Here is a 23208-nt window from a genome sequence, read left to right on the forward strand (position 1 = left end):
AATTGTCACCTGAGCAGCCACAAAAGGCCACAGGGAATATAGCCCTTCAAGATCTGGTTGAATATCATGCAAGTAAAGATTTGTGAATGACTTGTTCAACTGAGACCAATTTTCACAACAGTAAATTGGTTGATGAGGCTCTTATCTCTTATCTCAGTTACCAAAGACTGGCATGGAGAGCTGTGGCGGCAGCTGCCAGATATAGTGGTCTTCAGTCATCCTGAAATTGTGGGCATCATGAAGGCCTTCTGTCTGAATACATTTTGCAGGAGATGAAAAGTCCATGTGTCATCCCAAAACTTACTGCACATCATTTGAATCAGAGGCGTCAGAAATGTAGGGTACGTCAGTACTGGATAATCAATGTTGGGTTTATGTCATATATTCTGACAAATCAAGGTTCCACGACCAAAGGAATTTAGTTTAGAGACGACCTAATGAGTGTTTTATGGACGTTAACATCATACAGCATTATGGTTTTGGGGGCGGGTCCATTATGGTGTGGGGTGGTATCACAATGACTTTCAAGATCATAATGCACATGCTCATTGTGTCAGGATTGTGACCTAGTTCCTCCTACAGCAAAACATAAAGGTTATTCCATGGCTAGCACTCAGTCCTGACCTTTCTCCATTGAACAGATCTGGGATGTCATTGGCAGATGTGTATGTCAACATCAAAATCCACTGATGGGTGGAACAACATGAGTAAAGCTGACATTGGTCAACTCATCAGGAGCACGCCTCCAACAATTCATGCATGTCTGGCCAACAGAGATGGTTTTAACGCATATTAGTGACATATTTTGAATTTGACCCCAGACCTCTTTAAAGACCTGGTGCCACCATCCCTTAACACCAACCATCAGAACCAATTTAGATCAAATCGCGTACTCCCCAGAAGATATGATCATAGCATTTCCACTTGGTGTAGTTATCCTTGTGAACCAAGGTGCTACCAAATTGGAGAATTTGAGACTCATACCTCTGTGTGTTGACTGTGAAACAACGATACTTTAAGCAACACAGATGAATGGGTATATGAAGATATGAGTCCTGAAGGCGATTAACCAGTCTTCCATTCTGAGAGTGGTTCTTACCTTCATTACTGACACTTGGGCAGACAAACGAGGTAGTCTTTGTTGAGGAACTTTCAAGTCTATTATCATAGGCATGTCTGACATATTGTTTTTTAGCACTAGGAAGACAGGAATAAAACCCTGTCGGGATATCTGAGAACTTCAGTGTACAAATTGCTCCCTTGTCTAGAAGAGATAGTAGTTGATAATTGAGATCTATAATCAAAGTCAGGTCGATATAGTTTCATTGAACTTGTGCTGCTTTGACCTGCCTGCCTCCCCCTCTATGACTTTATTGATTTCAAGAGTAGAGAAGGGGTGAGACGATCTCTACTTTCATGAAGGGGATAGAAAAGAAACCCTTCTTAATGTAAAGTGTCTCCTCCGGAATGATCGCAATGTTGCCTTGACAACTTGTTGGTTGCTTATGTGCCTTTGTAGCAAGGTTGATGTTTGAAACCTGTAATCTTTCCGCTGTATCCTGTCAAACTTCTTCTACCACCTTGGAAGTTCCTAGTTGGAAGAAGGCCGGCAAAATGATGAGACAGACTTCTTGGTAGGCTCTTATATACATGTACAGTCCATTGCAAGGAGATGTTCCCCTGTGGTATCAGCATCATCCACATTTGGGCAGATAGAATATCTTGCATCTTCATAATGCTCTTCAAAGCACTGTGGACAAAGCTTACTTCATCAAATATCATATTAATGAGCGTATCTCCTAGCATGTCATAGTTCTGATGAAGATGTTGTAAGAAGTGGCGCAATCCTGACGTAAACCAGTTGATGTATAAGCCAACCTCGATCATTTCTCTGTTAGCTACTCCCGTATCTCTTAAACTTGGACACTTGATATTACAAGTTTGTAGTAATCATCATCATCATCAGTGGAAGGGAGCTCTCAGAACAATGAGTGCATCTTGTTTGTGCACTTCTTCATCAAATGTATCAGCAATTTGTCATCCAACTTAACCTGCTGATGCTCTCATTAGCCTGTTTAATGACCTGGTCTGTGTAGCTAGGCCACAGCAGAGTATGGTACTTGATGGAAGAAGTTGCTGTTTCTGCCAACTCTGGTCACTCAAGCCTGTGGGGTGACAGTTCTTCCTATTCACTGGGTCATGGCTGAAACTTGTCGATCAGAGCTGATTCTGCTTCGCATCTTCCCTTTGACAAGCCAACTGGTAGGTTGAAAACCTTGGTCACATGGTGATGTTTTGTCTCTGCCTGTTGATTGGCGTGCAAACATCCTCTCTGCACAGTCAGCCAACAGCGATCAGTGAACATGAGTAGACGATGGATGACACTAGAGGGGGAGTGTCCTTGCTCCCACAATACGTTATGCCTCTAATCAACCAGGTAAGTACTATTTAGTTATGGTCTGTTAAGTTTAGAAAACATAATGAACTACAGTGTCATAACACTACTGAAAACATGTGTGTCATAAAAGTTTTCAGTGTTGATCCCAGGACACACAGGAAGCTGCCTAGAAGCACTGGGGCACGGAGAGACTGATTTCTTAACAAGTTAGAGGATAGCTGGCAGTGAAAAGGACATGTGTTGGAAATCGTACGATTTTATAGTGTGATGACAGACAAAGTACAGGATTAATGGCTATGATGTACTAGAAGTATTTGAAGGAATTATGCTATTTAAGGCTGATAATATTCATTAGATATAAACCTATCAAGGCATCAGGATATATATATACAAAACAACAGGTTTCATAGAACAGAATTCTGGTTCTTCATGATGTGGACAGGCATCGTCTTCTTAGAAAGCTTACCACCCTCCCTGAAACAGGATTAACATGTTTATTCACGGTAGAATGGAGACATGTATAAAACATATATTACACACATCGTTCATGACTTGAAAATGGCTTCATTTATTGTCAAACATTCAGGCCTATCTGATTTTGTTGAAAGTTTGGGGATGGGTCCCTCATCATGCATGACCAGAATATACCAGAGCAAAGATATTTGTTGTGTCCACTTGTAAGCAATGGTAAAACTGTTAAGTTTTAAAAGTTATATTCTTATGTTTCCAAGGCACAAAGTTAGAGCTGGGTTCATTTCGGTGAACTGGCAACAAGGTCCAAAAAAGGGAAGGGTTTCCTTTAGAGCATAACTCTTAAAACATCAATTTTGTAATTGTTTAGCTGTTTTTATTCTTGGGGGATGATTTGTGATAGAAATATTCAGAAAAATATTAGTAACATAAGTGTCAACCAACTTCTAAATGAAAAATTGTACCTACTGAAAACTAGTAAAATCCTAAAAAAAATCTATATTTGTATACATCATGCATTTACTGCTTGTTCTTGTCAGAGAAAGAGCTGCATGATTCAAAATTAGTAGTGCCCTTAAATTCTGCCGAGGGCACACCTAAAACTGTAATGGCACGGTGAATTCCTTACCTGCATGCCCCTATGGCACACTTAATTTATCGATGAAAGTGACTGACGAGTTTTTCTGTTGATAATTATGACTCGTATGTAAAAATAATTTTTAGAAATAGGTGCGAAAACAAATTGAATTTGCTTTTTGGAAAATGATGATCAACACGATTTAACTCTTTCAACACTGTAGGCCGGTACACCGGCCAAGAAGCCTCGAGTCCTCAGACACCGCAGGCCGGTAGACCAGCCAAGCTGTAGTCACGTCAAAATAGTATATAATTTTATGAACATACCTGTCATATCAATCATTTATTAAATTTTATCACATTTCACAATGTCTAAAATACGTATTCCATTTCGATTTGTCATTATTTATCCATAAATTAAAAGAGTATTCACTAGATCTATTTTCCACAATGTTATTGAAAATAAAATTCTCGGACACTTCGTCAACGGGTCAACATCGAACATGTCAAAGAGCAAAATAAAGGCCTGTCAAGCAAATCTTGTAGCAGATTTCGCCAAGAAAGCATCATTAGGAATACTTTTTTTATCCAATAACATCGCATGTTACAAATAGACTCTAGGTGAGGTTACTATCGTGTAGATGATAAAATAAGCTTTCTGATGGTGTGTCACATGGCAGTCTTCGACGCACATGTTATTCATACGATGCTTCGAAAACAGAGGTATTTCTTCATGTAACTGAGTGGACAGACACTATTATCAGGAAAATGATGACAGATATCATTCATAATTCTTTTTAAAATAATTTTCCGATTACGTAAACAATGAAAATAAAAAAAGACATAGGTAAAATTTTTGCTTCCTTGGTCCTTAATCTGGATGTTATGAATGTGTTAGGCTGAAAAAGAAGAAGAATTGGTTCTCAGGCAATAGTTTTTGAAAATATTGTGTGGATGAGCAGCTTTTTTGGTGTGTGTGTGTGTGTGTGTTTGTGTGTGTGTGTGTGTGTACAAACTAGTAAAAATCCAAATCCGTATATCGCTGTGTTAAAGGCGAGTTTTTCATAGCTGAAATTAGGAGGCTTTCAAAGGGGGGTGGGGGTCGTCTTATACACAGGGTTGAAGGGTTATTTTTTTAATGTTTCTTTTCCCCAACACAAACACATTACTGTGAGCACGCAACACTGGAAATACCATGTCAGCAAATCCTTGCTGAAGTACGCAAATTAATCATGTAATTACACTGTCTGGTTGTAAAAAGAGTTCATAATATTTCTGGATTTATATTTGAAATCTATTTTATTAATTTATTCAACATTTCATTCAATATTGTTTTGATTCATTTTAGCGAAGATCACATAACTCACTGTTATTTACAGCAACCATGGCCATATTAACGCTATTGGCGCCTTGAAATGAACTTTAGTGGATAGAGAATGGATATATATATCATAAATGCCATACATTGAATCACTGAAAGTCATATTTATCCCATGGCGACGGGAGCATTGACGGTGATGGGTCAAATTCTTCCATACAAAAAAATATTCGGCAATAGCGATCAGCTGAACCAATGTGCGACGCTTATGGTTATTAATTTATTTCACATGTATATATATATAGTAAAGCTACAACTTACATGATATTGGAATAAATTATTCCTGATAAATAAGTTATAGAAATTAAACCCAGTTAAAGTCTTAAACTGACGTACCGAGCCAATGCATGCAGTCTGGGGTGACACGCACCAGAGAGGTCAAAAGGTTGGCTCTGGACATGTAGAAGCATCAATGGCGTCTTGTGGCAGTGACCAGCTAAGCAACCACCAAAGGGCAAAAACTGTGGACTCCTTCCATGTCTTCTGGCACAACGTCTCGCAAGTAGTGACTGGCAAAGACTTTGTCTAAGCACCAGAAGCAGCCTTCCACAATGGTGTGGATGGAGCAATTACTGTGAAGCGCCATGGTAGAGGCGACCGCCTGAATCTAATGGGCGTTGTTGGCCCTCAGAGGATCCAGTACAGCAGCCTCATAGGCCTGAAGAATGATGGCGCGAAGCCATAGGGCAATCCTGTTGCGACTGACTTCCATCTCTGATGTCGTAGATACCGGGATGAAAAGGCGGCGACGTTGGTTCCTGACTGACAACTGACAACCATGGGACCATTCGTTAAGGTATGTGTTCTTTTCCTTTACCCTTAAAATAAGTTTGACAACCAGTGCGGCACTATCGACATATATTCATATTCTCAGTGGACAGTGTTTTATGATTATGTAGGATGTGTTACTTGTTTCTGTGATGTAAGATTATTTATGAAGATGCAACTACTAATAGGTAGGCCAAATTACTCAACTTAATATGTTAGTCTGTTACCTGACAGCATGAGCAGTGTCATGAAAGCCATGCCTTTGAAAGTTTGAATAGACATTATATTAGGCAAGATTTTGAGGATGAAATTTGGTAAATCTACGCTTGGTATAATTATTTAAATGTGAAATTTATTTTAGTAAATTGTATTTATTTACTTTTATAGTAATTATAGTACTTAATAAACCAGCCATGAGTTTGAAACTAAAAATCTAATATGCATCATATTTGTTCATATTTATTCCTTTAATTAAATATATAATTTTACATCAAGAAACTTGTTAGTTATGAGTAGAAATACTTTTTACATTTTTTTTATGAAGGTGACAATAGGGTGTTATGCAATGTAGAAAGCATGTGCATAAATTGTTGTGTAATTAACAAAAAAAATTTTTGTATATTAAATGTGAATAGATATAACAATGCAGATGTATTATTTTTTGCACTTTGGTAGGATTGCACTAAAATTTTACTCTCTACCACATGTACAGGATGACTGTATGGAAGTTAAGATGACAGAAATTAACAAGAAAGACACAAAAAAAAGACCACACCCTCATTAAAAAAAAAAAAATGTCTATAATTAAGCATAAAAAAGTTATAGTGTTATAGTGTCACAAGTCAATCAATAGTTAATCAAATAACCATGATAGCAAGGCAATACATTATATTGATTAATATTGCCCTCTCTCAAAACGTGAGTTATCTGTCCTTGGCGGCCGCTATAAAAAACATGATGTGCATGTGCTGGTCAATGGGTATCTACATCCGGGACATGTCACGCCTTTGAGAACATTAAACGTCAAGATGCCGTCAAAACAGCGATACTGTTGTATTTGTAGCAATCACTGTAAGAAATATGCGAATGGCTGGAAGATCACGATGCACAGATTCCCCGCAGATATATGACTGAGGAGGGTTTCGATTAAAAGGTGCAAACTTGTTCGTTCCAACTTTAAATATTCAAGAAATGACAGCATCAGATTATGCTGGGAACACTTTGATGGACATCAGTGACTGAGTAAACTCCCTCCTTTGCCAACTGTTTTTCCAAACAAGACATTCAAACTTTCGGTAAGTTATTTAAATAAACAGATGAATCTTACTTTAGACCTTAATGTTATTTCGTTTGCTCCAGTCATTTTGGTGCAACCAAAGTGTTATTGTTAAAGCAAGGTATTCCATTAGCATGATCAGGCTGTCCTACAACTTTAGGAGCCAAGACCCACGTATTGTACATATTTAGATCAAGTACTGAGATTAATGTTTAATATTTCTTATTATAGTCAGGATAAATTTGGCTTTAATAAAATTTATACATAATTATACATGACCTCCAAAAACATTTTGGTAAGTAAGAAAATTAGATAAAATTAGATAATACCTTTCTGAAAAATATCCCAGCTTATGTTTCATTATCTTATCTTCTTCTACAGAAAGTGTCCCATGTTATGCCTGGAACCACATGCGAGACTGTTTAGGATCAAGGTATTGGCGAGGATCTGCACATCAACACAATCAACGGTTAGAGATACCAGTTCAGGGTACTACCATTCGGCATAACCATAGCCCCATGGTTATTCATCAGGATCACCAATCCCATCATCGGATTCGCCCATATAAAGATCATAAGGTTACACGGTTACATAGACGATTTCCTATCGGCCGATCAGGACAAATCGCAAATCAGATTAAATACTGTGTGCCTCATCCAACTACTAACACACTTGGGATTCCTGGTTCACCCTAAAAAATCAGAGCTAGTACCCACACAGGACATCACCTACATAGGCGCAAGATTTCTACTCAACAAGGGCTTAGTAGCACCTCCAGAGGACAGATATGCAAGAGTAGAACACATGATAACAAGCACACTCGATCAGCCCATCAAATCGAGACGCTGGTGGATGTCTTGCCTAGGCACGCTCACATCTATCGAAGCCCTAACCTACAGAGGCAGGCTACAATTATGGCCCCTGCAGAATTGGATGAACACCACCAAAAACCTAGAGCTTGAAGCATTAATTCAACCTCCAAAAGTTCGAATCTCAGAATTTCATTGGTGGCTGACCCGTAAAAATGTCATGCCAGGTATTCAAATCCCATACCCCACCCCCCTACATCAACCCTACACAGATGTGTCAGGAGAGGGATGGGGTGCCCATATGGACGATGTTACCATACAGGGAAAATGGTCCTCCCAAGAGAAAGAGTTACACATCAATTGTCTAGAAATGAGAGCGATATATCTAGCCTTAGAAGCATGGCAAGATCGTTTACACCACTCGTCAGTGAAGATCGCTATATACAACTCGACCGTGGTCGCTTACATACAGCATCAAGGGAGCACAAAGTCTCAGCCTTTACTGAAGGAGGTTACACGTTTATATGCCTTGGTAGACTCAGTGAGTTGCAGAATCGAAGTGAGACATGTACTGGGCAAGCTAAATATCCTTGCAGATTACCTATCCCAGAAAAACAAGATAGTACCCACGGAATGGTCACTACATCCCGAAGTATTCAAGTGGATAACCCACCTATGGGATACTCCAAACCTAGATCTATTCGCCACATGTCTCAACAACAAACTACCAGTCTACGTCAGCCCCGTACCAGACCCGTTAGCTCTACAGGTCGACGCTTTATCCATGGAATGGGAGGTAATATTTGCGTACGCCTTTCGCCCATGGGCTCTCCTAGACAGAGTACTGAAGAAAACAGAGGAAACAAACTGTGTCATAATCCTCATAGCCCCGGCATGGCCGAACAGGGCTTAGTTTCCAAGGTTACTACAACTCCTAGTGGAAGAACCTCTGAAACTCCCAGTATGTCACGACCTATTGAGACAACCAAAAACAGACATATTTTACGCCCACCTCGACAACCTCCATCTTCACACTTGGAAGTTATCTCGAATAAAATGCAAGCCGACGGTTACTCTAAATCAGCTACACGAAGAGTGGCAAGCTCATTGAGACCAGCATCATCTGCACTATACAATAACAGATGGGACAAGTTTGTCGAGGCAAGAATGAGAAAGCAGTTAAACGGGGAAATAACGTTACCTATAGTGGCTGAATTCTTGCTCTATCTCAGTCCTCATAATAATCTGATTCAGCATGACTGTGCGCGTGTCTGCTGTGCGAGGATGCGCTGTCATATTCAGCCTTAGATATCTTTTGAATCTCGTGTTGTGCGACGGATTATTTTATATATTTCATGAGACATTGATTGCATACGTTTGTCAATCATTACAGATATGGAATTGGTTATTTTTTCACGTCTCTTTAGCCATACCGTGTCCTAACAGTCTGCTGGCTGGACAGTTGGTCAGTCAGCTGGGTTGCCGTGGGTGGATGGCTGGTCCTTGGCCCGTACAGTATTGTCTCACAGTAGGGAAAAGTCTGCTGGCTTATACAGGGCTGGTTGGATGGCTGGTCAGACGGCTGACCGTACTGCTCAGCTGGCTGGTCGGTACAGTCGACTGGGGTAGGCCCTACAGCTGTGTGCATTGACAGATGGCAGTCCCCCATGTGGTCTCGTGACTGGGAGACTTATCTTCGCCAGAGCTGTCTCATTTGCACTCTTCATATTCTCCAGTTCTTCGTCCGTCTTGGCGAAGATATTCTTCATCATCTCCTGCTGTTCACTAAAATGTTGTTGAATTAGACTCAGGGAGAATGCAGGAGATGGTTGATCAACTGGAGTGGGAGGAGCTGGGGAGGAAGCCGATGTCTCGGCTGTGATGTCCTCCACCTGTACCCAATGACACAACTTCAAAGAATTTGGATGCAATGGTCGGAAGAAATTGTATCTGAAATCATTATTTCATCAGGAATAATATTTTCCAATATCATGTTATTTTAGTTGCAGCTTTCACTATATACAGGGGGCGTTCAATAAGTTTTGCAACTTCAATATGAGACAAAGTTGCAGAATATCTTTTGCACTTTTATTTTTCAATATAATGTCCATTCACCTCAATACACTTATTCCATTTGTCCTTCAAGCTTTTAATACCACTTTTATAGAAATCCGCAGATTGGCCCTCTAACCACGTCTCTATAGCAGCCTTATGTCCTCGTGATCCTGGAAGTGTCTTCCACGTAGGGCAGATTTCATTTGCCGGAACAGGAAAAAGTCACTGGGGGCTAAGTCTGGGCTGTAGGGTGGGTGATTTAACTGTTCGAATCCACATTCACATATGGCGGCCTATGCAATTCTTGACTTGTGAACTGAAGAGTTGTCATGCAAAAGTAGAATACCACGTGTTAACATCCCACAGCGTTTCTGGCGAATTGATTTTTGCAATTCTTTCATTACATTGGCATAATACTGTCCATTGATTGTAGTTTTTGGTAGCATGTAATCAATCAGTAATATGCCTCTTGCATCCCAAAATATGGCCATTACCCTGCCAGCCGATGGTTGAGTACAAAACTTCCTCGGAGGTGTAGAATTGGGGTGTTTCCCTTGCATGGATTCCAACTAAGTTTCTGGGTCCCAGTGGTGGATCCATATTTCATCACCTGTCACCAGATGAGAAAGATATCTTCATCAGCAGTATAGAGATCCAGGAGGTCTCGATAACTTTCAGTTCTCTGATGGCCATCTTGAGCTCTGAGGTTTCTAGGTACCCATCTTGCAGATACCTTGGACATACCAAGATGCTCATGAATAATGGTTACAACAGTTTGAACTGATATTTGGAATTCCCTAGAAAGTTCAGATACTTTCACTCGTTGGTCGGACAATACTTTTATTCTTTCCGGTTGGGTGGCATCTGAAAGCCTCCCTGACCTTGGGTCATTGTCTATGGACTCCTTACCCCTTTTAAACTGTAGAGACCAACAGCAAATAGTCAGGAGCATCCTTACCCAACACTTTACACATGCGATCATGGTTTATTTTTGCTTTGCATCCCTCCTTGGTAAGGAACTTTATTACAGTGCATTGTTCATGTTTAAGAGAATCCATGATTGTGACCACCCTTAGGTGAATGAAGCCATGACATCTAACTCATTGTTGTGTCTGGAACTTGTTATGACACGTGTCAACCTGATGTTATGACAAGTGTCACACCTGCCACAGGTTGACATTGATTGTGTAAACACAAATGCCCAAGTTGCAAAACTTATTGAACACCCCTCGTATTTTTAAAATTATAAGAACCATATGCGTAGCGCTTTGGTACAGGAGATTGCTATTGCAGGATATTTTTACGTATGGAGCAGTTTGACTGGTCACCCTTGCCACTTTACCATGCTTCATGTATTTCGATTGCGAAAACGTTATGTTGACATTCAATACCGGTGGTCAAGCTGCCTCAAATATGACTTTTCAGGAGTCAAAGTATGGCATTTATGATATTTGTACCCATTCTTTTGCAACTAAACTTCGTTTCAAGGCGTCAAATTACGGTAGTCTGACAGCGGTTGCTGTCAATAACAGTGAGTTGTGCGATCTACTGATTGCTTCGCTGAAATTAATGCAAACATTATTGAATGAAATTTTGCATAAAATTAACAAAATATATTTAAAACATAAGTCCAGATAAGCAATGAACACCTTTTTATAACCAGATTGTATCATAATGGGATTAAATAGCTTACTTCAGTTTGGGTTTGTTGACAGGTGTTTCCAGTGTTATGTGATACTGATACTTTTAGATGGGGTAAATATCGTGTCATTGGAAAACTTGAGTTTATTAAGTAAATTTTGGGAGCCATGCTTTACTGTGCGCTATAACCGAGTTAGCGCCATATTGAAGAGTGCAAAAGCGAGGGAACACAGTATTAGCATACAAAGGCAACATTTCGGGGATAGCAGTAGGGTTATTCCCATTCTAATTCTAACTTTAACATACAATATTATAGCCTGTTTTTTTTATTGTTACAACTCTAAAGATACTGACAAGATGCATTTCACATTTTTGTTTGATTTCTGTGCAGGGAAAAGAAGTGCCACAAGTCATTGTATTCAAAACAACAAAATGTGACTTATCAAACTATTTATTCTGAACAAGCAGGGTTATGTCCCCAAAAAATTTATATTTGTTTTGAATTGTAACATGCTTGTTCCACTTTGAGACAAGTCGTAAACGTATTTGGAAAAAAACGTGAGTGTGGTCAACAGTAACATAGTCAACAGATAATTTCAACGCATCCCTCTGTGGACATATTCAACATATCAACATGTCACCTGACTTTACTAAATGTGGGCAAGACCAACTAGAAAATGATGAACCTTTGAATTGCTTTTGATGAGAATTGGGAATATACCTATTATATACCTAGCCAACAAGCAACCTGAGGCTGTAACACATTGAAGACTTTATTCTAGATTTAGACCTCGATTTTTAGAGTTTTAAGAGTTCTTTCTGAAAACAGGAAATTCTATTTGCCAATATTTGAGTCACATTTTCCATGGATTATTGTTGCTTCTGCTAATCTGACAAAACAATGTTGTAGCTATGAATACTTTACTTATATCTCTGGGCAGAAATCCTCATAATGTAGTAAATAAGAGTGAAGCTTTGTTGTTTTGTTTTGAACTTTCTGAACACAACAGTTGATTCAAGTGTATAGTGTATTCTTAACCAAAAATATATTTAAGCATATTCACTAAACTTAATCAAGATAGGATGCGTAAACAAGATTGAGCAAAATTTAATGTTAGCGGCCCACTGGGGCATAGTCCATGGTCCATGACAAGTGAGTGACTGAGTGTTTGTTTATAGTCTTATGCAGCTTTTAGCAATATTCCCACAATATCACGTGGGAAACATCCGAAATGGGCTTCACACATTGTACCCATGTGGGGAATTGAACTCAGGTCTTCGCCGTGACGAGCAAACACTACCCCAAGACCACTAGTCCATGATGAGAAGGCTATATATATATGAACAGATACTGATGTATACGGGCGGTCGGTTAGCCTACCCAGTGGTTAAAGCGTCATGCCAAAGACTCGGGTTCGATTCCTGACATGGGTACAATATGTGAAGCCCATTTCTGGTGTCCCCCGCTGTGATATTGCTGGAACATTGCTAAAAGCGGCGTAAAATCAAACTCACTCACTCACTGATGTATAAGACCTATATGGAAGCATTTTCAGTGTCTGGACCTAATCAAGCACATGGTGGCCCAGACCTCCCGCTGTACTTACTACTGCAGTGCAGGGAAATGGCACTCTTCAAAGTCTATCATACAGTTCTTAAACGAGAAGAAAAAACATGTCCTGTCTGGATGGGTTGACAAGGAAATGCGAGTATCTGACGAAGTGAGTGACATTTTTATGGGCTGTCAGTGTGCTATGGATGAACGACTGCGGGTTGACAACAATATTTGCCTAAATTTCCAACAGGGAAATAAGTCTACATAAGTAAAGAGGTTGTATTAATGGTATAGTATTATGTTCCCTCAATTAAGATACATATTGTTTGTGTATTAAGGAACATTCTTATTCAAAAGGCACATGCATGTGTCGTTTTTATCATTGTATTTAGATCTAAGTATAAAGATTCCAAATTTGATGCATCAGTGACAAAAATTATGTCCGATGTAATTCCTTATTTTGACTTGTAGCATATGTTCCCGTTAGCAATTTTATTATTATGGTATAACAAAATTATTTTGGGGCAAAATTGTGTAAAATCTAACGTTTTTCCTTTGCAGTAAGTAAGTGACTTGGTTCTAATCATTTGGTTTCTGAATACTACAATGAAACAATATCATATTGGTTTTGCAATGTTCAAGTGCATGAGTGAGTTAATATTTAAGGTCATATCGGCAATATGTAAGCCACAACAATGTTCAAGAAAAATAATCATTTTATCACGTAAATATAACTAACAGCTAGCAGAAACTTACCTGGTTAGTTCGTCCCTTGCTTGCAACAGACCTTCCAACACCTCGGCTGCCTGTAGTGCACACAATTACATGGTTGCTATCAGATTTGTAATCAACTTTATTTTGCAGGTAATTATATACCGGTAGAGGATTCTCACATGAGGTAGAATGTTGTCCCTAGCACCCCATTGCTTGTCGTGAGAGGTGACTAATTTTGGACAGGTTCTGTGATTTGGTAGATGGCATTTCAACAACAAATTGGGTGACTGTTCATAATATCAATCACTGGAATGTCTGATCCACACCACTCGATTATGTACATTCTGCCATCTTTCAGAAAACTGCTAAGTGCATGCACTTTCATCACAAATTTGCAAATCCACCATTCACTTCTCAAACACTAACAACGTAATCATTGCCTGTGTGCAATCTGCATGTGAAACATGAACACAAGGCCTATAAAAGCATAAAAATACATACTTTTTGTTTACCTGTCTATTTTATCTAGGTGACTATACAACAGCAAACACATGCTGCATCTGAGGGAAGTAGGAAGAAAAAAATTGGGTGCCTCAAAACAGGTGAATCCAGGTTGGCCATTGCCAGGGCGTTTCATGCATCCCCAAGCATCATAGTGAGTGAGTGAGTTGGGTTTAACGCAGCTTTTAACAGTATTCCAGTTATATCACAGCGTATCAGATTAATGTTGGAGGAGAGCCGGAAGTGATGCAGGTCTCAGACATTTACCACTTCGCTGAAACCCACATCCACAGGTATGGTACTAACAAACCTAGAAACATAATCATGGCGAACTGGGATTCAAACCCACAATCATAGGTTTGTGTCCCAAGGGTGCATGGAATCATTACCAACACCAAGGGACAACATGTTACTTTTCCAAATCCAGTGTGGCTTCATGTGCCCCCACCATGGCCTTGGACTGTTACATCCAGGTTTGTCACCAATGGCAAAGGTCCCACACAGCAACCTCTACAGCATCCGTCATACCAAGTTTGCATAGAATATCAGTCTAGATGGTGAGGAACCATCAATGTTAGGCAAGTCTTTGAACAAAACAGCCTGTTTGATGTGTCTTTTTAATGGACCAACATCACAACTATGTCAGTGGTGTTGTGTCCACAGTGTGGCTTCACCAGCAATAGAAAACTGTGTGGTTCAGTGATGCATCATATTTTTTGCTTGTTTTTTGTAAAGACATAAACATTTACTATTTGCCCCAAACTGAATACAGGAAGTTGATAGATTTGGTGAAACTTGTGTGATGGTGTGGCCAGCAATCTCAAACAATTGTAGGACGAACAGTGTTTACGTTGAGGGCATCTTAAAGGGGCACTGATCTAACGCATTTCCGCGGACTGGTTGTTGCCTTTGTTATTGTTTTTCCCCCTTGAGTACCCGGATGATACGCAACGCAACTGAGCGTGACCAGAGACTGGGCTACCGTCTGCAAGTACAGCTAAATAAACTTTGGAGGCTGGAGGCAATATTTGTTTTACGCATTTTTGAACACTGATTGGTTAACTGTGATCTATAAAAATTTCTTCAAAGGGCGCATGTTGATTAATTTCTTCAGCCTAAACAAACAGACAAAAAGAACGGTGGAGCTCATCGGATGTCGTCATTTGGAAATACCCCAGGCGGTTATAGTTTAATATAAAAAAAAGTATCCATGCAGTGAAAGCATTTTCGGATTTCGGATTGCGTCGATAATACGATTACTACTCCCTTGATGTCATCCACGTTTTCTGGTATAACCCTACACTTGTGTATTTGTCGTCATTCACTTGATGCTCAGTTAATGAATTTATTACAGGTACAATTAGTGGTAGCACCACTTAGATTACCTGACAAAGGTTCCCATTTGGCATTTATTGTGTCTGGGGAAATTATTCAATCTAAATCCAGGTTTGAAGTGAGGTGAAATTCATGTTATGTAATATGCACGTGGCAGCCCAGCAAGAGGTGAATGATCGGTTGATTTACTTATTTTTGTAAATCAACGGATCGTTCCTAGTCATCAAAGGAATATTACAGGAAATACGTTGATTGATTAATCACTGTTATCTTGCACAGTGGATATGTCAAAAGTGAGTGTTTACATGTCTAGGTTTACTAAAACAAAGGGAATACACTCATATCATGGCGTGAAGTGCTGATGTAAAAACAACATACTTTGTTCAAAGGGTTAACTGATAATACGTTGATTGATTGCTCATTGTTATCTATCACTCAATGGATTTTTTTAGGAACCGTGGACGTTATGAAAATAGTTGTCACGTGGGCTTTCTCAGCCGACCTTTGAGACTTGACACCTATGTGAAACACCTGAAACAATCTAAGTGATCAGTTGAGAAACGAACACGGGTTATAATATTCCGAAACGATGTATATCTTGATTGTTACAGAGACACGTGACATCGAATAAGTTTCTTTGTACAGCTAAAAAAATCTGTCCAGATTGATTTAGACGATCAAAAGGGCCTACAAACATCACAACAGATTATTATGTAGGATTAGAAGCCAAACAACACAGAAATGTACTTTTCAGTCTCTTGGTGATGACATTAAACATCAAAATGTTTGGAATTCGTTATCATAATAATACAGATGGAAATGTTTTTCAGTCACTTTGTTAAATAACTGAATATTTAGGCGTTAAATAAATTTTAAAATGTTACACATTTTGACAAAAATATACACACTATCAAAAAGCAATGCTCAGGTGAAACTTTGTGTTGCAAGTCAAAATAGTGTAAACGAAAATCGCAAAATTACCAAGCAAGTGACTTATCAAAACTACGTCACCATTACCGATGCTACCCACAAAGATACTTACATTTCCTTATTATCTCGAAAACTGTATTTCATTTTGTTGATCAATGTGACCATATGCCCTTATTACTACCCATACAAGTGACTAATGCGCTTACGAATGGCGCAGCAGAGGTCGCGAACTAGTCTAGATTTCTGCTATACATCCGGGTACTCACTGGGAAAAAACAATAACAAAGGCAACAACCAGTCCCGGGGAATTGCGTTAGATCAGTGCCCCTTTAACTGCACAATAGTACTGTGGTGAAATTCTGAAGCCACACCTCGCTCCCATTGTGCAGAACATCAAAGCCATATTCCAGCATGATAATGCCACACCACACACAGCGCAACTCACAATGGCATACCTACACAAAAACAACATTCAGGTCCTGGCCCAACTGATTATCACATTTGAAGATCATCAAACATTTCTGGGATGAGTTGGCTAGATGGGTGCAGACTCTGCCACAACTAACACTGGCACTACAGGCCGACTGGGCCACCATTCCCCCTACTTCTCATTGTTTGCAGGGCATAGGATATCAGGCAGTTCTTGACTTTCCAGGGTGGAGATACTGACTGCAGATTACTAAGAAAGTGTTATCCCAAACATACTATTTGTTACATTTGACCAGTTGTCAGACTTGGTGGCTGAGTGGGTTAGATCACTGACTTTGTGTGATGGCAATTAGGTGCCTCTGTGTGGGTTCAAATCCACATGTGACTCAACCAAAAAAAGTACTAGAATCTGTACTTTACTAAGAAAGTGTTATCCCATATTCAACATTTGTGCAGATGGCCTTGACCTTTGCCTTTCGACATGTGATGTCGGCAACTAATGTCAACAGTTGTAGCATGTGTCACATGTGAACATTCAGCTGCTTTCTGTTGATCCATGTAATGAATCCATCAATGTCACCAAAAAGTAAATGTTTCTTTTGGGGTTATATTTGAAACAATTAACAGAATCTTAGCTGGACGCTCAGCAAATACTGCTAAACTGAATCTTGGTTGGTACTTTGTATAATAAATGGCATGAGTGGTAAATTCCATTTATCAATTTCACTGTAACCTTTCCCATTTTCGAAACAAATACTTTAAAATTGTTGCAATCTTACAGTACATAATACATAGAAACTCAACATTTCCTCTGATATGTGTATACCCAGAAATTAATTAAGCACCCCTTGACAAAATAAAGAACAGTGAAATACACGTTTTTACAAATTCAAGTTTCATGAAACTCATTCAGAGAATGGCTGTCGATTTCGTGTATAGTCACGAAAATAACTGACTGTGTCACCTAAACACACTGACATATGAACAAGAAGCATGAAACCCTCGAGTTTCAGGAAAAACACTTAGATACTGATGCAAATAAGGTTATATAATGTGGCAATTATCTGACTGTTTAGTCAGCACATGTAACCATGGCACGCAGGAGGCGCCAGGTAAATTATTGGCATGCATTACACAGGAAAGAACTCTGGCTTCCCAACAGGCATCTGTCCATCAGAACTGTTCGAAACCAGCTAAAATACTTGAAGTAGCAAGGGGTCATCAGACGTCCCTTGTTAACTGCTCATCAATAGAGACTTTGACTGGCTATGTGTATTGCTCGACCTCATTGGAATCTGAGGAGATGGCGACAGATCCTTAGATCTGATGAAAGCAGATTCTTGCTGCAGGTTTGGAGACAGAAACACTGCGTATACTCCAAGGAACTTTGTACCTAGATTCCCGTATTGTGGAGGCTCTGTCATGGTTTGGGGAGCAATATCTCATGACTGAAAACTGGACATGTTAACATAATGAGGCAATCTCAACGGTGATCGTAACATCCAGGACATCCTCAATCCTGTTGTTGTTGTTGTTGTTGTTCACATGCTGCATGTGATTGCATTTCTTCAAGGACAGGCTATTACTTTGCCTTGGCCCGCAATGAGTCCAGATTTATACACATTGGAACATGTTTGGGACATTCTTGGACTTCAGCTGCAGGCAATGGATCCACCAGTACAGAATATGTAGTCCAGGCACTTAGGGGGATATCGTGCAGATGTGTCTACAAGCATCAAATTTGGCACAGGTGTAGACCAGAACATACTAAATTCATTTTTGGAGGGCGCCAAAGCTGGTGATCATTGGGGCCGCCATATTGGCAAAATCCAAGATGGTCCCTATTGGATTTTGTCCTTTCTTAATAACCAAAAGTCATAGGATCATCAATGAAGGCTCTTGTTAAAGGTTTTTTACCTTAAGGATTCCAAATCTGAGCTTTGTTTTGACATAGAAGTGCGTTATGTCCAATTAAGTGATTTACTTGTATCCTCGAGAGTTGTCCAGTATGGTGACCAGATACCACCGTCTTCCTTTTGCCACCCCCATTCACTGAAGCCAGGGATTTTCTGACGACCTGAGGCTGCTTGATTCCAGTGAAAGTTTGCCTAAAGCATTGCCCTTTTTATGTGTTCAAACAAGGCTGCCTGAGTGGGTGGTGAATTCTCAGTTGTAAAAAGACGATGTCTGGCTTTGTTGACTTTAGCCAAACCACACCCCTTACTAAACATGATAACTACAAATCGTTCCAATTTCTGCATGTGAAGACTCAAGGCTGAACAGTTCTGGTTGATTGGTTCGAGTCGCCAGAGTCCTGTTGTGTTTTGCCAAGATGACCAGTCAGTCTTCTGGCCACACCCAAGGAGCTGTGATGTCATGTCGCACCCTGTGATGCAATGGAAAAGCGGCAATGTCAGAGATCATGAAGGTCCAAGATAGGAAGAGATATCATGGATTGCAAATTTTTTCCCGCTACCGAAACACACCCACAGCTCTGACAGTGTAGTGAAGAAGCCACCACATCACCATCAACAATACGAACATTGGTGGCCCTGTGCTATAGCAGTCATGCTTTGGCCATCCCCAGTCATAGTCCATGGACCTGTATCCCGACGCTGATGTGTGAGGGATTTGAGGTTGTTTTCTGGGTTGGTATCCCCAATGGCATCTATTCGCGTAACTGTTGCGGTTATCTGCATGATCTGCATTTTTTGGGTGAACTCTGTGTTCATGGTTTTGACGCAGCCTCTTCACACGAGAACTACTACAGTAGCTCCTACATGTTTTGTGACACTCAGCATTATGGGATCGGATGCATTATTTAGTTGATCAAAGAAGACTGTAATATCAGACTGAACGGCATTGATTTCCTTAAAGTCAGTCAGGTCTCTGCCAAGAGTTAAAAGTCCTTCTACCTTTGGTGTTTGCAACTCTCCATGTTTATCAGACTGGCATACACAGCAATGTTCCCAATTGATACTTTCCATTGTTGGCACAATATCACAGGTACAATTTAAAAAAACAAAAGCTGGGAACATTGTTTCAACACGACAGTGCCAGGCCCCATACTGCAAGACTGACTTGGAACATACTAAACCAGCAGAATGTTGACGTTTTGCCCTGGCCTGCCCACTTGTCCGATATGAATCCTATTGAACATCTGTGGGACCATCTTGACAGACAGATTAGAGCATGCCATCAGCCTCCCGTCAACAGACAAGAATTGCAGCAGGCCCAGTAGTATAGGTAATGGTACGATCCGCAACTCCACTGGAGCCAGATTTATATACCTATACTGCTACTACAGATGGAATTTTTTATGTGTAAATGATGATGCGATTCAACGATAGTCATGAGATTAAACTAAATTGACTCTAGCTCACCACCACCTGGAGTCAATCAATGCTTCTATGATATAAATTTTTCTAGGTAATGGGGGTTCTGCCGCAACTCCACTGGAGCCAGATTTATATACCTTTACCACCACTACAGGGGGAATTTTTTATGTCAAAATGATGATGTGATTCAACGATAGTCATGAGATTAAACTAAATTGTAATGAAAATATTCTCTATTATTTTTACTAATACGTACACCATTATTTTTAACAAAGTGATATTCAACAAGTTCTTCGTTCATTTTACTAGGAGACCAGACTATATACTCTTCTTGGTATTTGGAAAGAAACAATTGATGACCGTATTTGGTTGGTTTGACATCACTGATATAATATATACCTTGTGGTAATTCTCTCCATTTGAAAATTTTGTCCGTGAGCATAAATGTTACGATAGCTTTTTCGAGTTCTTCCTTTGTTGGTTTGTAATTCTCCATTATTATATACTTATGTAAGCATTCTTCTAAATGTGATCTAATGATAGTAAGCAATCTATTTTTAATCTCAAACCAGTTCTTTGGTTTTGGGATGGAATAATTGACTCGCTTGTTTTTGGATTGTTTTTTCTCGTCTTCGCTAATACCACTGGTCTTATGAGAATTGGATCGAATCTCCTGCTTCATTGCGTTGTATTTGGTGAGTTCTCACAGCACTAAACGAAACTCATCCTCGGATATCTTACAATCAGCCATTGCTGTTGAAATATGATCCTCAATGCTGTTCAACTTTGCTTCGGCGAGTATCCGTATATTATCGTGTTTTAATGCTTTCTTTTGTAACCTACGAGAAATGAATTTCATCGTTATTCCTGCCAGTCCTGAGACTCCAGACGCTTTTTCATGCCAAGTACGATAGGCGGGGCGATTATAGTTGATAATAAACCAACACCGGCTGCACCGAGTCCCATGCCAGCTGTCACAAGTGCAGTATCAACTCCGTCGAGAGCATTCACGGCTCTGCGATACTTTATATACAATCCAAGGCTAAACTCCCTTTCCTAACCTATTCGATGTTTTATGTCGCTTATTTGATGTAATCGAAATCCATCAACAGTATCCATCTTTTCAAATGCCTCATCGAGCGCCGGATATAAACTCATAGTGTATTTTATTATATCATATAATAGTGTTTAATTGGTCTTGCTTAAATGTTTTGAGAGTATACATCAACCTTATCAAATGTATAGTATACGGCATGAATATCTTAGTAAGAGAAATGCTGTCACTTTTAATAATTTGGACCCCCTCAAGGGTTGCAACGGGTGATGCTCCAATATGAATAATACTGCAACGTTGACGTTGGAGTTTCTTTAGCCATTTAATTGATTGACCTGGTAATATTTCGAAGGCATTTTCCGGTGCATCTCCAAACAAAACTTCAATAATAAGTGTAGAAATATTAGGTATTGCACTCAAGTTCTGTTTAATATCATTGAATTCAGTAACCAAATTTAAACCAACATTTTTTACTGCTGGACGACTAAATAACATATAACCTGGGTTTTCTGGCAGGGGAGAGACTAACACACTTTTTCGTTTTGACGGGATATAAGCTGTGAGTACGATCCCACTATTTATTATCTTAGTTAAATTATGTGCCTTACCCATCATCACATACGGTGGGGTAATGACGATATTCAATAGCCACTCAAAGTTTGCTTCAACCATAGTCCATTTATTATCACCGTTGAGAATAAGATTGTACAAAGTGTTTTTACGGAGTCTACTAACGTCGACATCGCTGAAATCTCCTAGATTACCTGTGAATGTAACTTCTTTCCGCTTGTATACATTATCGTGTAAGTGTAAAGCGTATAACTTACCATCGGTACCGGGTTTACCGAATCCTTCTGTGTCTCCGAGATCGGAAAGCGCAATTGTATTAAATTGTCTGAGTGTTCCAGGGCCTGATGAATCAACCATTATTTATAATATGGAGTGTTACACTTAAGTATCCTATATGTACAGGTTGATGTTTTACATCTAATACAGAAATTTTGAGGTCTGAAATAATACCACGCTTTAATTTTTTATATTGTAATGTTGAGAAAGATTCCGTTCTACCGCTATTGTATTTTTCATCTTTGGCTGGAATAGATCTGAGTAGAGTTGAAGGACTTTCTAGTTGAATATTATCCGTTGTACTGACCTGATCAAGATGGATGCACAACTCTTTATAGGGAACTAAATCGGGTAATTTAACTCCCTGTGCGGACAAGAAACACTTCCTTTTCTCCAGCATTCAAAATCAGCATCCCATTCGACTCATTTTGTGTGAGACTAATTTCATTAGGCTTAAAAATTTCATCATTGAGTGAGCATACGCTGTAATACCCATCAGGTATAATGTGTCATTTACTATTTATGTTTACACTAATCCAAAACATATTATTACCTCTCACAGCACTTATATTTGTCCACCTCGGGTAATACGTTACATTGCATAGAGCGACTTCAAGTTGTCCATCCGAGTTATCCATAGTATGAAGCAGTTCAATAGGCTGACCATTTGTTATTCCCGGGAGTGTGACATACATATTAAATATACAATGATACTATATCATAACTTAAATATGAAATCAACTTATATTACTAATCAGTCGATTTTAGTAAGTGCCCCTGGAGCTAATTTTTTGGTTGAATTCCCTGATATCTTTGAACAATACAGGTTCACGGCAACTAGTGATAAAATGGTGCACGATTGGTTTCACAATCCGATGCAATTTTGGCAGAACCAGTTAAACTTTGCCATATGGTGTGCCACAACAGGATGTGGTGTATCTCTTTATACCCCAGGATTTGAACTAAATAAGTCTGTTTTATCATTTCACGTGTACTATCAGATTAGACGTATACTTAAAGAAATTAGTGCTCCATTACCGCAGGATCGAGCATGGAATGCATTAAATAATCCGTACAATAGGTGGGCATTCGAACGTATTTGCCAGGAATTTAATATTGCTACGAGTAAAGATT

The 23208-nt window shown here is 39.4% G+C and overlaps 1 protein-coding gene across 1 annotated transcript in view; it reads right to left on the reverse strand.

The window, feature by feature from the left end:
- Nucleotides 1-769: 769 nt before the first annotated feature.
- The window catches only part of LOC139464624 (zinc finger C2HC domain-containing protein 1B-like), a 213324-nt gene continuing 190885 nt past the window's right edge, over nucleotides 770-23208 (reverse strand). Inside the window, exons 7-8 of the mRNA XM_071246160.1 lie at nucleotides 13684-13733; nucleotides 770-2872 (exon numbers count right to left, since the gene is read on the reverse strand). Of these exons, the coding sequence (XP_071102261.1) occupies nucleotides 2861-2872; nucleotides 13684-13733 (62 nt within the window). The 3' untranslated portion in view covers nucleotides 770-2860. The remainder of the gene's footprint in view (nucleotides 2873-13683; nucleotides 13734-23208) is intronic.

This window comes from Haliotis cracherodii, unplaced genomic scaffold, assembly GCF_022045235.1.
Source record: "Haliotis cracherodii isolate W230 unplaced genomic scaffold, xgHalCrac1.p SCAF_1, whole genome shotgun sequence".
NCBI classification, from domain to species: Eukaryota; Metazoa; Mollusca; class Gastropoda; order Lepetellida; family Haliotidae; genus Haliotis; species Haliotis cracherodii.